The sequence below is a fragment of the Pezoporus flaviventris genome, unplaced genomic scaffold (genome assembly GCF_033815535.1).
Source record: "Pezoporus flaviventris isolate CSIRO_AGI_PZ_B2104156 unplaced genomic scaffold, CSIRO_AGI_Pfla_v1 ptg000054l, whole genome shotgun sequence".
NCBI classification, from domain to species: Eukaryota; Metazoa; Chordata; class Aves; order Psittaciformes; family Psittacidae; genus Pezoporus; species Pezoporus flaviventris.
The window spans coordinates 4,271,365-4,288,098 of record NW_026892602.1 but is presented as its reverse complement, the minus strand read 5'-3'; the positions used below and the strand labels follow the sequence as shown (position 1 = coordinate 4,288,098).

The 16,734-nt window shown below is 37.0% G+C and overlaps 1 protein-coding gene across 2 annotated transcripts in view; it reads left to right on the top strand.

Annotated features, from left to right (window-relative positions):
- CHD9 (chromodomain helicase DNA binding protein 9) overlaps positions 1–13,332 on the top strand; it is an 80,919-nt gene extending 67,587 nt beyond the window's left edge. For both annotated transcript variants that reach the window (XM_061469047.1, XM_061469048.1), the window contains 8 exons: positions 1,092–1,255; positions 2,069–2,341; positions 3,236–3,404; positions 4,758–4,897; positions 5,390–5,611; positions 6,422–6,550; positions 7,966–8,070; positions 9,894–13,332. In XM_061469047.1, coding sequence (XP_061325031.1) covers positions 1,092–1,255; positions 2,069–2,341; positions 3,236–3,404; positions 4,758–4,897; positions 5,390–5,611; positions 6,422–6,550; positions 7,966–8,070; positions 9,894–10,748 — 2,057 coding nt within the window. In that variant the 3' untranslated portion in view covers positions 10,749–13,332. The remainder of the gene's footprint in view (positions 1–1,091; positions 1,256–2,068; positions 2,342–3,235; positions 3,405–4,757; positions 4,898–5,389; positions 5,612–6,421; positions 6,551–7,965; positions 8,071–9,893) is intronic.
- The last annotated feature ends 3,402 nt before the right edge of the window (positions 13,333–16,734 follow it).

Below are 16,734 nucleotides of genomic sequence, written 5' to 3'. Positions count from 1 at the left end.
AGTTCTATAGAAATGTCCCTCAGTACTAGTACTCTGCAGAGGTAGTACTTACATTTTTAGGTAGCACCTGACTATTCTCCTATGTCATAGTGAAACTTGCACTATTCTCTGGGTGGAGGCAAAAGTAAAATAGCAATGAGAAGTGTAACAGAGGATACACTGGAAGGATGCTAAGAAGAAATCCTTGGTCATTAACATTTTAAAAATGAAATGATACGAACACAAGTGTCCCAAGACGTGGAATATCCAGGATTCTATCCTGAATATCTTTTTAAAGTAGCATCCCAATTGATTTGCCATCTCCTGGTGATAGACATCTTTCCTTTCAGTTTTATTCTGTAACTGGCAGTGTTCAAGGCCAGGCTGGACAGAACCTTGGGTGACATGTTTTAGTGTGAGGTGTCCCTGCCCACGGCAGGTAGGTTGGAACTTGATGATCTTAAGGTCCTCTCCAACCCTAACTATTCTATGATTCTGTGATTTTAATGCATGTTGGCTTACAAAGGAAGTATATTAAAGTAAGTAAGGACTGTCTGTCAGATTACTGTGAAGCATGTCTGTTTCCAAATAGATAAATGTTTGACAGGGACTGTAGGGATAGGACCAGGGGTAACGGGTTAAAACTTAAACAGGGGAAGTTTAGATTGGATATAAGGAAGAAGTTCTTTACTGTAAGGGTGGTGAGGCACTGGAATGGGTTGCCCAGGGAAGTTGTGGATGCTCCATCCCTGGCAGTGTTCAAGGCCAGGTTGGACAGAGCCTTGGGTGACATGGTTTAGTGTGAGGTGTCCCTGCCCGTGGCATGGGGGTTGGAACTAGATGATCATAAGGTCCTTTCTAACCCTAACTATTTTATGTTTCTATGATTCTATGACATGTTGAGCTCTTAACAAATAAACAGGCGTATGAGTGGAATTTAAATTCCTAGTAAAGGATCAACAGTCATCCTGAAAAACCTAACAGATTAGTTCTTCAGTTTCACTTGTGTTTGGACTCTCTCTGAACATTGTTGTGTGTTTCGTTCACCTGAACTTCTTAAATGAGTGTTTAGCTTCCTTATGACATCAAGTGATGTTAGTGTTTTTATTTAGCAGAAGGAACCCCACATATAAAAGCATATGATGAAGAGAGTGTAGCCTCTCTGAGTACAACACAAGATGAGACACAGGATAGTTTCCAGATGAACAATGGGACACCGAGTTCAAGTTATCTCCTACAAGGTGGATACGTTTTGGCTGCATCTTATTGGCCAAAGGCAAGTTTATGGTACTATTTTGAAAACCAAAGTTGTAGGTGAAGGTGAGATGTGACATTAGTATTCCATTATATGTTAAAACCATACCACTGAGGTGTAGAAAGATTTTGGAAAAAGAAAACAGGATTTTGTTTGTGGTGAATTACAATAAAATTTACAATAAAATTTTCACAAAGCATTTTGTTCATCAGTTGTACAGGTGTATCTGTAAAAGAGAGAATGTGCACATAGGAAACAAAACTGAAAAGGAAGCCTATTTAAGATGCATGATCTTAAGTCTGTGAGAGGAATTGTTTAGTGTAATCCAGAAGAATGTAAAAATGAAGTAGCAAGAAATCAGTTAAGCTAAATATTAAAAAAAAAATAAATAAGAATTCTTGAATAGTAGTAGGACTCCTTCAGATACATTGCAAAATCTTAAGTCATGTTAAAGTATAGGCTAGCTGAAGCACTGGTGTGAAACAGCTTCTGTGTTAAAATTTAACTATATGATTCCATGAGGGAATTTGTGAAATTAATGAGATTTCTAAAGTATACTTTGAAAAGGTGGTAACACTAAGTGCCTAAGTGATGAAAGCAGTGGCATACTTGTTTACAGGTGGTGAAATTTAAGTACAGAGGTGACTTTCACAAACTTTTACAGGGGATTGGTACAAATACAGGAACTTAAAAAATAGAAATATTTTAAGTCCAAGTCCAGTGATTAAGAATGTTATGATTTCCCTTCTTTGTAGAATTAGAAGATAATACGTAAATGTAGTATGTACAGTGTTGGTAAGCATTACTCATAGAAAATTTTTCTCTGGTTTATAGGATCGAGTTATGATTAATCGACTTGACAGTATTTGTCAAACAGTGTTGAAAGGTAAATGGCCTTCATCAAGAAGGAGCTATGACAGTAACACAGTGGCCTCTTTCTACACAACCAAGCTTCTGGATAGCCCAGGTGCTGCTGCAGATCACATTGAGCCAAGTGCACCGACACCCCCTCTTGCGGGTGTTAAAGAAGAATACGATCAATCACCACAGATGTCAAAGGTGAAGAAGCATGTACGAGAAAAGGAGTTTACAGTGAAAATCAATGACGTATGTTTATTTTTATTGCCCTAGGACCTGATTGCGATTGCGGTGTGCGGCATGCTATACCTGCAAGTGGCTGCCTGCTCTCACTCTCAATTCCTTCACACACTTGTTTGTGGGTATTTGGGTCTGCTGCTTCTGGGCATTGAGTGTTTGGGGTTTGGGTTTGGGTTGTTTTTTTTTTTTTGGTGGGTGGCGGTGCTTTTTTGATTTGGTGGTTTTGGTTGTGTTTTTTTTTTTTGGTTTTTTGCTTTGGTTCCCCCCTTCCCCCCCGCTTTTTTTTTTTTTAAATTTGCATAAGCCACTGGAAGGAATCGCTATTATTTCTCTCTCTGAATTGAGATTTTGTCATTCTGGTGCTTCCTCAGACAGCCTGTTTTACACTGTTTCTAAGAAGTCTGGTTAGTAATAAAAGCTACTTCTGTTGTTCGGCTCTTTTTAAGACATTTCAGCATGTCCTATCCAGCAAGCACTTTACTATTTCATGGCCTTTAAGAGACTTATATGTAAATTTCCCAGTTTAAATGCAGGCTAGAAGCTTCAAACGTTATTCTTATCTGTAGTTTGAGACCTGTTCACAGCACATAAAAATGTATGAAAATTTCCTCCTGTAATTGGGTTTGGCATTTCTTGAAGACTGGGTTATTGAGGTAGACAGCTGTTCAGTGTCTGGATTTTTCAATTACAATAGTAGATAATTTAAAATGTATATTCACAGAAGCAATTCCATGGAATTTCTGTTCAGATTTGTTTTTTACATGGAGGAGAAGCCAGGCTTGTTTTAAAGTTCATTCTCCCTCAGTTCTTCTGGAGTAATTGTTTGTATGTGAGAATCCTGATTATGAAGTAGTCATTTCTACTTCAGAAGAGACTCTTCTAACCCTGGCATTTATTTAACAGGAAGGTGGTTTGAAATTGACTTTTCAGAAGCAGGGACTGTCTCAGAAAAGGCCATTTGAAAGTGAGGAAGGTGCACTGGGACAGCAGCAATACCTGGCTCGACTACGTGAACTCCAGAATGCCTCGGAAAACAGCCTTGTCAACTTCCCTAAATCACTCCCCAAATCAGGTATGTAAAATGTCAGAGGGAATAAGGGTTAGTATCAAATCATATCTCCTGGGTTCTTCAGCTCATCTCCCTGTGCAGGCAGTGGAAGAGGGGTGTTTGCAGTGTTGTTTACTCTAAACCACAGTGTGGAAAAATACTCTCCATTCTGTTATGGAAACTAGGAACCTGAGTTGAGGCATGAGGTTGGACCACATGAGTACTGTCTCACAGTGTCAGTCACTGTAATGTTCATTTATTAGAATGATTCATTTCTGTATTATAATCACACCCACAAGACTGGATAATGAAGTGCATCACTGTACACTCACAGTTATCAGTTTAATTCTGAACTCACTGTGGCTAGCTTCTAAGTAAAGATATGCCCATGCCAGTTTGCACTCTTTGTATTCTTTCCTGTGTCTTGTGCAAAAAAGCAGTAGGGACAATAGTCCAGAATCAGGTTTTGGCTTATAGCCAAAGCTTGTATCTTATTTTCTTTGAAAATATTAGTAGGCATACACTGACAAGTGAAAATGAACCTAAAGTAAGCAGCTACAATTTGGATTAAAATACTCAGAATTACTAGAGTTGGGTGCTTGATTTAAGCCAGCTTTTGATTAAAAGAGTGTAGTTCATTAAGGTTGTGTACATACATGGATGAGATTTCATTTAAACAAATATCCTACCCTTCACCTGCATTTTGTACTTTCTTGTTCTTTTTCAACACAGAATCATAGAATGGTTTGGGTTTGAAAGGACCTTAAGATCATCTGGTTCCAACCCTCCTGCCATGGGCAGGGACACCTAGCAGTAAACCATGTTGCCCAAGGCTCTGTCCAGCCTGGCCTTGAACACTGCCAGGGATGGAGCATTCACACCTTCCTTGGGCAACCCATTCCAGTGCCTCACCACCCTTACAGTAAAGAACTTGTTCCTTATATTTAACCTAAAGTTTCCCTGTTTAAGTTTGAACCCATTACCTCTTGTCCTATCACTGCAGTCCCTAATGAAGAGTCCCTCCTCAGCATCCTTGTAGGCCCCAACTTGTTATAAACATATATTGAGGTTTATCTGCTTCTGTGCATGTGTGATATCAGCAGGTTTCATCAGCTCTCCTCCCTGTACAGATCTATTTGAAGGGGGTAGGAGGACAGTAGTAGGAAACTTAGGTGGTAAAATGGCTTTTCAGCGCCTGATACTAACAGTGTTTTAAACAGTCATAAAACCATAGGCAATTTCTGTTATATATAACATGTAGAAATTATATGCACTTGCACTATATCAAGTAATTTAATTTCCTTTTGTTATTCAGCCAAGTTCTTTGTTATGAACAATTCAAGCATCTGACACTTGTTTTACCGCATTATTAATTAGGCACTTCAAGTCACTTAACAGCCAGTGCCAATGGAGTCATAGCCGACAGTCAGCCTCCAGTCAAAAAGAGAAGAGGAAGGAGGAAGAATGTGGAAGGAGTTGATGTTCTCTTTATAAACCGAAATAAACAGCTTAACCATGTAAGTAAGCTTGATTTTTGTATCCAAGAATAAGGTACAAATTACTGTTAATTCCTTAACTGAGCATAACCAGCTGTCAGCATGCAGCAAAAACTTTATTATTCAAAACTGTTGGGTTTGGTCTTTTTTCTGAAATTGTCCACTGACAGTTCATGACTACACAAATGAGAACTGGTAGAGTTTTACTAAATATTAGATATATACAACACTTGTAACAATTTTAGAAAGTAAATTCTAGTTTTGACAAACTGTAATTAATGTGTTATTAAAAACTTGATGTTTGACCTAGCAACACCTGACATCTTTAACATCTGTCACAGGACCTGATTGTACAGTGACTTAAAGCGAGCTGTTTATGGTACGAGTAGTCTCAGTCCTTCAGTATGTGCATAATGATCTGCAGGACTGTGACCTTCATTGTATCGTATATGAAATAATTGTGATGGTTTGTTTTCTTTGGAGAACTTTATCAAATGTCTTGAATTTCTCCAGGTTAATCCGGGGATTAACTCCAGTCAAGTTGCTTCAGGAATAAACCCAGCACTCACTCACACACAGTCCCAAGGCATGCTTGATGCAGAGAGTCCAGTTCCTGTTATTAACCTAAAAGATGGAACAAGGCTTGCAGGTGATGATGCCCCCAAAAGGAAAGACTTGGAAAGGTGGCTTAAAGAGCATCCTGGGTATGTCGAAGATTCAGGAGCTTGTATTCCTGTGAGTATTCCTTTAGCTCTGCTCCAGCTAAGTGGTAAAACATGTTTCACAGAATGTGTTTGGGTTTGTATTCCATGTTAGGTGAAATTACTTCTGTTTTGTTTAGTAAAGGGAGAATGTTAATTTCTTTTTACATAGTCTAAGCTCCAAAAGCCTTCCTTCACCTTCAAAGAAATAATTGCCAAAAAAAGCAATACTAAGCAAAGACACTTGATCTTTGCCTAACGTCAACCCAAGATTAAAAAAAAAAAAAATCATCTAGATACGAAAACTTATGTTACCCTGGTACTAATGATGGGAGCTGAAAATGTGTAATAGCATCTTCAGTGATGTGCCAGGGGATTAAAGGCTTTACTGTGGGATGTATCTCATACCTACATTATGGTGCTATGGTAGTGATGTTTCTGTGGGTATGATATTCTCATCATGCTACCTCTGAACCTGAGATTTGGTAATGTTGAACAGAATGTAAGAAAACAGTGTACACAGTGTCTGGAATAATAACCTTATTTCTCCATAAACATGTTACAATACAAAACAATAGCAACATTCCTGACAATTAAAGCACTTTTGAAAACTGAAAATTACTAAAATAAAGCGATGGATAGAGGCACCAGTGAGAGGGTTTAGTGATGTTTACTGGCTGCATATTGCATGATTGAGATTAGTAAATTAGTATTGTTACTAAAATATTTCTGAAATCGATGATGACTTCAAATGAATGCCTGATTCAAGAGAATGCACAGGTTTCTTTGCATTTTTTAAAGTTATACCAGAAAGATAGTGGGCTTTTTGATTTCTTTATAACAGAGGATGCAGCTGCATGATGGGAGGCCCAAACAAAAAAGACACCGTTGTCGAAACCCTAATAAACTGGATGTTAATAGTTTGACTGGTGAAGAACGTGTTCAGCTCATAAATAGAAGAAATGCAAGAAAGGTATTTATCTTACTGTTCCCATTCTGATGTTCCCCAGATGAAAAGTTACCTAAAAAGAAGAACCCCTGTATACTACACTTGCTAAAATACTGTGTATAAGTGAAAGGGTTTTGGTTTAAAGTTTTGGCACAGAGCAAGAAAGTCACAATCTTTCTGTAAATGTTTTGCAACTATGCAAATATGTAAGATATGGCTGGAAATTTACCCTGTAGTTTATGTTCAAATAGAACTGAAAACAATATATTGGAAGATTTGTGCCCTTGAGGTACGGCCAGTGAAATACATGTTCTGATGAAAGCAGGAAATGTTTATATGCTGCTGTATTAGGGTCAGAAGCTTTGTGCATCTGTAGAGGAGGGTTAGGCAGAATTTTGAGAGTCTCTCATCTCTTCAGTGCAGTGAGACAGCAGCTCTACAGAGGAACCTGTGTGGTGCTAGTCTCTTGAAAAACAGCCCCTGGGCTGCTCTACAATAAGCCATGCCCTGAGGAATCTTTTCAAAATTGACAATCAAGTAGTGAGATATTTGATCCCTGCTAGCTCTAAAAGTCTGTGTTTTCATAATGGCTTTTTCTTCTCTAATAAATCTCCATTCCATAATTGAGAATCTTGTTAGTTTATTAATCTTAATTTTCGCACTTATAAACTGTCCTGCACTTTTCTGAATCACCAGACTCAATCCGATTCATTTTCTTTTCTAAGTTCAGTTCTACATCTAGTAGCAGGTAATGAGGGGACCAGAAGTGGCCTAGAAAATGTGAGCTGCTAAGTTGCAGTTCATAGAGAGAACACAGTAGAAGCTGGAATTCTTTTTCCTTTCTTTTTTTCTACCATTTGTTCTTTCTTTCTGGATATTAACAATATGATTAATTTGAAAGCTGACTTTCCTGGGAAAGTCAGCTTTCATTAGGACATCCTGCCTAGCAATCTTGGCCTTTTTTGCATGAAAAAAAAAAAAATTCACAAGAGAAGCACAGTCTCTTAAGTATTTTTAGAAGTTGACTGAGAGGATAGAATTATGACTGTTTAGTGGATAAAGGAAAGGTTTAACCGGATTGTAGTTACAACCTTCTTGCTAAGACTTGGCCACTATTGTTCTCTATTTATGGGGTTGTTCTTCCATTTATTCCATGTCTGAATAATGTCTAATATTAAACATTAGTCAGAATGTGAAATATTGAAGTTGCAAAGTACAAGTTTAATAGATGAGTTTGAGTTTAGTAGGTTTGGTACAAATCAAGAATATGTCACATATACCATGAGGAATCACTGAAAAGCTGTCTTGTACTCACTGATAATTTCAAGTTAGACTTTATTTGTATTGTTCTGCATAAAAGGCAAAAAATGAAATGGTGTCAGGTGTGACTGTTACCTTTTCTTCTTATGAATGAGTATTTCCTGTCTTCTGCTTCCCAGGTTGGGGGTGCCTTTGCTCCTCCTCTGAAGGATTTGTGCAGGTTCTTGAAAGAAAATCCAGAGTATGGAGTGGCTCCTGAATGGGGAGAAGTTGTAAAACAGTCTGTGAGTATTTGCAGAACAAGATAACAATGACATGAAATGTATCTTAAAAACATGGCAAGCAGGAAAAAAAGCAGTTCTGGTATTATATTAAATATGGATTGTGAGTCAATGGTTAGCTTTTTTCTGCCAGCTCAATTCCCTAAACTGGGTTGTTGGCACAGCTGTGAGTAGGAGGAAGGGAGGGACAGTGGCGGGCAACCCCAAATTAGAGATTTGGGTGAAAGCACTATCATACTGTGACTTTCTCATCTCTTAAATGTAGCCTTGAAGGTTTGGGAGATTAATATAATTTTAAATATTTATTTTACTTTTTAATTCATTAACTTTCATTGTGCACCTTTAATAAATTACTGTACTCAGTAAAAATTTAAAACAGGCATTAATACAGCTATTTTCTACTACTGTTATATAGCTGGTATCTCCTTAAGTGTCATTGGCTCAAATACGGTGTATGGTTCTGAGCTCATTCCCCGTTTGCTTTGAAGATAAGAACATATTCTGAATTTTAAGAAGTTATATTGTATAATAATGGTTTCTCGTAATCCAGTTAATCCTTCATTCTATGTGTCTAACAGAAGTGAAGATGGTTTTGTCAATATCCTTGTGAAGTCTATTTCCTTGCCTACTTACGTGTCAATTATGTCTATTAGTATAATACTAATATTCCTATTAGTAACTAATAGACTAAATAACTAATAACTAAATAATAGACATAGACTACTAACATGTCTATGAGTGTAGTAGTTTATGCTACAAAATATATTTATGCTACACCTTCAGCCTCTGGCAAAGAAATTACCAAGTTAAATGTTTTTTCTAGTTTGTTGTCAGCAGAACCTGTAATCTTTCTGTGCAATTCTAAATGCCAGTCTTTCCAGTACCCTTGTGGGACATTCTGGTATGAAAATAGGTAACTAGGAACAGGATTAGACTGCAGTGAATAGAGGTATAAATAAGATCAGAGTTACTTCTAGAATTTAGTGGTTATCCACAAAACAGAAGAACAGAGCATGAGCTGTGAATTCCTCTAGTTCCATTAGGCTAGTTTAAATTAGGGATATTTGCTGGGGGGGGCGGGGGGGAATGAAAAAATCTTTACTGTAGTATGGAGGTGAGTAATAGTTGATCTTGCCGTTGCCATTTACAAGAGAAATTTTCAAGATGGTGCATTTCAAAGAGAATATTAGTGTCCATTACAAATCTTTCTTTATTGTTAGGTAGGAGGGCTTACACTGGTGAAGTAATACTGCGCAAGCCCTAAAAAGAAGTGCTCTAAATTTTATTTTAATAGAACTTCAGCGTTCATTAAGTTTATGGATGAGGTGAAATAAGAGGATGTTAAAAAGACACTAGCAGTAATAGAAAAAGCTCGGGGATTGTTGGTCTGTGTGCAATCACACATTTATATTTAACTTTAAATAGAGGGGTATTTTTTTGGTTGGTTTTTTTTTCATTAAACTGACAAGATTATTCCAGTGTGGTAATATCATAAAGTAGTTCTGGTTTAGATCTTGAATTGAGATTACTCCTGTCATTAGCTGTATTTGGCTTGTTCTGCAAACAAACCTCTAGGGATGAATTAGCAGAGGGTCTGAGAAGATGCCTGTGTAGACCTCACTGTGGAAATGGGTGTTCAGACATTTGAGACCTGATAGCCCAGAGTCACCACAAATTCCAGTGAGCTGTCTGGAGATGAAGCTGCTATGCTAACATACCAGCATTATCTTTGACCATGCTACTGCATGCTGGGGTCTTTTGTTTGCTCTTCCTTTTCCATTCGTAAGCACTCAAAATCCTGAAAATATTCAATGTGTCTCTTGCAGGGATTTCTTCCAGAAGGCATGTTTGACCGTATTCTCACTGGACCTGTTGTGCGGGAAGAAGTGAGCCGGCGAGGAAGGCGCCCCAAGAGTGAGATTGCTAAGGCTACAGCAGCTGCAGCAGCTGCCACCGCTGCGGGCGTATCAGTTAACCCTCTGCTAGCTAATGGATTGCTTCCCGGAGTGGATCTGTCCAGTCTTCAGGCCTTACAGCAAAACCTGCAGTCGCTGCAAGTGACAGCAGGATTAATGGGAATGCCAGCTGGTTTAACTGCTGCAAGAGAAGCAAAGAACATGGCTGCCATGTTCCCCATGCTGCTGTCAGGGATGGCTGGATTACCAAACTTGCTAGGCATGGGAGGACTTCTCACAAAGTCTACAGAATCTGTTTCAGAGGAAAAAAAGGGAAGTGATTTAAAGGAGGCAGACACAAGGAAAGAAAGGACAGAAGATCAAAATACAGATATTGGTGGTGAAAATTCTGTTTCAAGTTCTCCCTCAACATCCTCTGCTGCTGCAGCTGCCAATCCTCTCTCTCTAAACCCTTTACTTCTGTCCAACATACTTTACCCAGGGATGCTTCTCACTCCAGGCCTTAATCTTCATATCCCAGCTTTGTCTCAGTCTAATATTTTTGATGTACAGAACAGTGAAAGCAATGACAAAGGCTCAGCGAAGCCCACAGAAGAAAAGGAGCAAAATTCTAGGGTTAGAGATCAGGAAGACAAAGGGGGAACAGAGCCAAGCTCTCACAATGAAAACAGCACAGATGAGGGTTCAGAGAAAGCAGATGCTTCATCTGGATCTGATAGTACATCGTCTTCATCTGAGGATTCAGATTCTAGCGATGAAGACTGACCCCAGACTCTGCACTTAAATTATAAACTGATTTTGAATTTATTCTTTATTTCATTGTAAATAACCAGTGTTGAGTGCATCAATGATTTACTGACCGAACATTTCAGTATTTGTTTAGAAGTGCAAACTGCTTTCAGAGACGTTTTGCATGTAATATTTCTTGAAGTTCATAAGTTTCTGAACTTGTATGTACTATCAAATACACAATGGTGTAAAATTACAACAAAAGGCATTATAATTTTGTTGGGGGTTAATTTTATGAAAATAATGCTCAAGTAAGAGCTGTATATTTAATATATTTGCAGTGAACACAGAATACTTTATGCATATTATTGATTTAATTTGAATATAGTTTTACAGCCTCCTCGACACTTATAATTTACAGATCAAAACTCAGCAATAATTTGGGCAGCTAATGAATGTCATGAAAGCTGTAGAATCTACATCACCATCCATTGCTTTAATTACATGAAAATGCTCTAGTGTTGTGATGCACTGCTGTTTCCAATTCAGGTACAAGTGTGTTTAAACGAAGATAAATTTTTCCCAGTCAGCCAATTAAACTGGCTACCTGTTACCTCAGCTGAGTTAGTTTAGGAAGTTTACGTTGGTTTCTATTACTTGTTTTCAGGTTTTGTTTTGTTTTCTAAAGACATCCTGTATATCATGTTAAAATCTAAGTTACTTGAGATAAGACTGTTGGGTTTGGTTTTTTTTTCCCCTTATTACAGCTGTTCTTTTTTGACAGCAGTAAGGGGAAATTAGAGCAAAAACTGTCTTACCTCATGCTACTTGGCACCATGTAGATCTATTTAGTTTACACCTTGCAAAGTTTTGGGTCCCCTCTGCAGAATTGCAAGTCACAAAATGAGGAGTAGTTTCCCCAAGACTCAGAAGAGGCAAACTTTCATAAAGTGCCACTGAAAAGAACTTTCAACACTGCATACTTCATGTAAAAATTGTTTGTTTGCTTTGTTTGTGTAGATTTCTATTTGTGTTTTATGTCATAAAGCCTCCTGCAGTTACCAGTTTTAGTAATGGTAAATTAAAGTATAGATAGTTTTGAACTCCTTTTGAGTTTAAACTTCTCTGCAGATTTAAATCTGACTATTAAATATTACCCAAAATCATTTTTGGGATATCACTTTCCTATGTTATGCTGAGTTACCCACTGAAGAAAAAGCACTTTGAATAGTAAGGAAGACAAATTATTCCTAGAAACCACAGTAACGGGGCATAAGGCATCTGTCTAAGTCCAAATCCTTAGAACCCTTTACTATATAAGATCTGTGTAAGATTTGATGTGTGATATGATTCCTCCTTCTTCTTAAGCTGCTATTACTCTGACACAGTTGAGGCCCAGATTCACATTTACGGAAGTTCTGAACTGACTGAAACTTCAGTTGACCATGGTCACATCGTTCGTGGTCCAAGAATAGGAAAGTGTTAAGAGAAAATAAATAAAGGTACTAGTAGAAGTTCATTGAAAAAGCTTTACAAAGGGATAAATTAAAAAATAATTAAAAAACTGTATATTTTGATATAGTTCTGTTGCTTGCTTGTACAGTAAAACAACTGTGTTGTTTTTTATCGAGAACTTTACCAATGAAATATAAGTTTATGTGCAAAATAACTAGCCCCATGATTAGAAGCAGTATTACATGTAATTACACAGCTATACAAGTACCATTTGGATTGTGGTGGTTACATATTTTCCCAAATAATATTCTGATTTTTGGCCCTTCACGCAGTGTCTTAGCAATAGTGAAAATTAAAAACTGCCAAGAGAAGGGGGTAGCAATTCTTCATCATGGGGAAAAAAAAAAACTACTTATTTAATATTTTGCCCTTTGTAATATAGCACTTTTAATTAACTAGGATTCATCTATGAAATAGCCAAAGTTTTACAAACAGTTATTAACTCAGTTTGCTGATGGAGTATGTCAACAATACCATCACTTCCCACCCCTCCCCCTCAAAACAAATCCTAAATCTTGTGGCTAAACCCTAATTTATATCAGATTTATGAAAGAAAGTATTTTCCTAATTATGGTCAAGTGAGTTTGGTTATCATTCTAGTGATTCTTTCTATGTAGTAAGGCAATTACAATTTCAAGTCATGAAGGCTGATGTAGACTTGAACGTTAATATACTGGATTTATTTTTAATCGGTTTGAACCAGAAGGGGAAAAAATGTCCCACTATCAATTAAACTATATGCAAATATGGTTGTATAAAGTTAAGGGTTATAAGGAAACCTCAGTAGAATTACACTAATACTGAAGTTAAAAGAATATCAAAGGTGATGATAAAGTGTGTGTTGGTAGTTACTAAAAGAACCTTAGCTGTTATTGCCTTGTATTTCTATCCCTTGTTTCAGGCTTCATGATCCAAGTCTTAGTCCAGGTTTTTTTCGGACATTTGCAATATTTGCCAGTTGTGTTCTGTGTAGTCTGAATTTGCTTTCTGTAGTTGAACAAGCGTCTTAAAAAGTCATTTGTAATTTATTGAATTACTTTCTATGATGTTCTATAGAGCAAATGGAAGTTTAATTATTTTTTATTAAACATATTCTTTGACTACCCATGATGTCGGCCTCAATATATGAAAATAATGCTGTCTGTGTAAGGATTAAACCTGTGGCTTTCAGCAGCAAAAGTTAAGTTTTAGTGTTAAGCTCTAAAATAGAATATTAAGACTTTAGAAAAACCAAGAATGTTTTTCTGGGAATCAATTCCCTGTTAGTCTGGTGTCATACAAACAATGTAAGCAGTTATTCCAGCCTTCTAGTAGCTAGAGTCAGAAAGGAGTATATATGGTCTAGGTTCTGGTCTAAAAGTTGACTTAATGTGAAATAAAGATGCACCTGATGTTCCAGGGTGAGGATGTTGGCAGTGAAGTACCTTTTGAATCTTTCTCTTAAAATTCTGCATTACTAAATCTTTCAATTATGTACACAGCACTTACTACTCGTATTTTTCATCTATTTTATACAGGCCTGGACATTTCTCCTGAGAGTAAGTTGTCTTCTGGCTGCCTTGTTCTAATCTGTCATTGCACTTCAGTGATTCATTGGTATCCTTCTCACTCCCGTCTGAATTTTGTCTTCAGATCGTGAGAATCCTGTCTGAGCTGCTGCTTTCTCAAATCTGTACACAGGTGATATAAACACACATACGAGCATTGTTCTCACATTCTCCTGTTTCTTTTTTCCTTGGAAGTCCTGCAGGTTCCCTAATAGTATTTTTTTAAAGTATTTTTAGCAGGTCTCCTAGAAAAATCATAAAAAATCATAGATTAAAAAACAGTAACAATTAAAAAACAAAAACAAGGAAAATCATGTCTTCTAATTTTACAACCAAATCTTCTTAGTCTGTAAATGAAAAATATAACCAGGACTTATTTTTCAGTGAAACTTTTTCCAAGGAACAGACAATCTAGGCACAGTATTAGTGTTCCATTTCTTGCACTCCTTTGAATTTTTTTTGAAACAGTAGCTGGATGATTAGATGAGATTACTAACAATGTGTCCCACCCAAATTCCTGTTCTGTTTGTATCTTGTCTACAAGAAAATTATTTCTGACATAATCAGTAATATATTTCTAGTTTTTTGGTCTGTCTGACAGTACTGTTACACTTTCAGAATGAACGTGTACTTCTTAATGCCTTCATTTAAGCTGTAGTGAGATGAACTGTAACTGCTGTACATGGTTAATATAAAGGAATCTGCAGCATATTGTTAAACTTGTGAAGCGGAAGTTACTAATAGTTGTATAAACAGTTTCTGATGTAGTTCTTTTACGCTTGTAATTATCCTCAAGATAAGAAAGCTGTATCAGTGTAATAGGGGATTTACACTGCTGTAGTTGACCGGCATTTCATATTTTACATCTACATTTCTGAAACATTCTGTGGACGAGACTTATTATACCAGTGTAGCTGTGGGAGTCTACAAAATTACTCTCCTCCCTCACCTAAATGTCCCTCATGTTCTACAGGCAGGTGGTATCATTCATATGCCAACAGTCAGAGGAAAGGAAATAAAAATACTATCATTCCAGAACTAAACAGTGAGAAAATCTCAATCACTGTATTTTATAATCACTCATTATTTGTAAAATGACATTTTTCTATTAAAAAAAATACAGCAAGGACTTCTGATGGTTAGTAGTCTCTGATGACAAAGGTAAGTTTCAGTTAACGTTTCCCTAAGAAAAACTATTATTTCAGGAGATATTTTTTTCTAACTTGTAGTAATTAAGTACATGTGAGAGAAATCTTTGAAAATACTGACGATATACAGAGGAACGATGTTGACATGCATTATACCTCTCATGGTGTCAGTAAATTATATCATTTATTACTGTCTAAAGTTCCAGCCTGCCAGAAATTACAAAAATATTTTTATTGTTGTATTTCATTTTTTTTTACCCAGCATTCTAGGAAGACTGGAAATAAATATGAAGAATTAAGGAGAAATTTCTGTCCAACAGGGTGGGGCTGAAGTCTTGAAATGGAAGTACACACAGGTACGTATCTCTGTTCAGAACAGTTACAATCCAAAACACTTTGACTTAAATAAATTTTAGCTTTAATTTGTACAGTATTTTGTACGTTAGGTAACATTCAGACTTCTTAAAAAATAAAAAAAAGGAGGCCACTTCATCTTGCTGCAAGTAGACAATATTAGTATTTCAAAAATTTGTCACATCTTCACTGCAGTGAAGTCCGGGCCTGTGCTATGACTGCACAGCGTTTGGCCTCAAGTTTTGCTGTTTCTCGTATTTTGCAAGGAAACTACAGTTTATTAACAAAATCACAAGGGTAGAATTTGAAGCCATTTGCCGTATTTTTGTGCAGCCGTACTTTGAAATGGTTCACTGGTTGTTCTGAGCTGTAAACAGCACCTGTGTCTCCAGAGGTGCTGCCTGTCTGAATTGCTCAGCTTCCCATGGCTGCTGTCCCCAGTGTGACATTACCTGGGTGGAGGCAGCACAAGACAAATATGTAGCCGTGAAGCCCTTTGATGCTGCAGTTCATACGAAAGTCCATAGCATGTTCATAAGCTAATTTTCTGAAAATTCAAAATGGTTCAAAATATATTTCATTGCAGCATAGGCTAGCAGCAGTCAAGGACCTGACTGAGGATGTCTGTGGTATTCTTGTTGAGAGTTCTACACTGGTGGTAGCGCTAATGGCTGTTAAGTGTTGGCAGGTATAATTACGGAATCCAGTAGTGGAAACAATTCAAGCAATCAGCATGCCAGATGAGGATATCTCATTATTTCAGTACTGATGTTGAACATTGCTATGGTCTTGAATAAAATCCTAACAGCTTTGTAAGGAAAAAAGAAAAAAAAAGGAGAGATCAAGTGGAGGAAAAAGTTAAGTCCTCAGGGATGAAAGCGTTCAGGGTATGTCTCTAAAACGTTCCTTGTGAAAGTTTTCAGCAGCATTTTTTAAATTAAACACAACTTTTTTTAGTTTGTCTTCTATGCTAGAATTGTCAAACCATTTATTTACAAAGTCTGGATGCATATAAACAGGGATGAATACGGGCGTAATCAAGCATAATAACTTCACCTTTAACCTAGGCTTTGTTTCTCGTACTGTGAGGGTTTGTTAATTTTTCTTTTTTTTTTTTTTTAATCCAAAGGATTTTGATAGAGTAGATTAATGTTTGTCAGTATTAAGTAAAATCCTGTAATAAGTTATTGCTTTAACAAGTACTGTAAATGCAGCTTTACAGGAAAGCCCTGCAGTATTACAGACTTCTGAGTGGCACAGGGCATCCCATCAGTGCACTGCCTCGCTGCAAAGTTCACAGCTCCTCCATGTTAAAAAAAAGAGGTGTTTAGACACTGAAGCACAAAACCAGACTCTACAACTCAGAGTTATAAAGCAGATATGTTTATTACTTGCACACTGAGGGGTTAAGCAAGCAGATATTTATTGCACACAAACATGCATATTCATTAGGTTCCT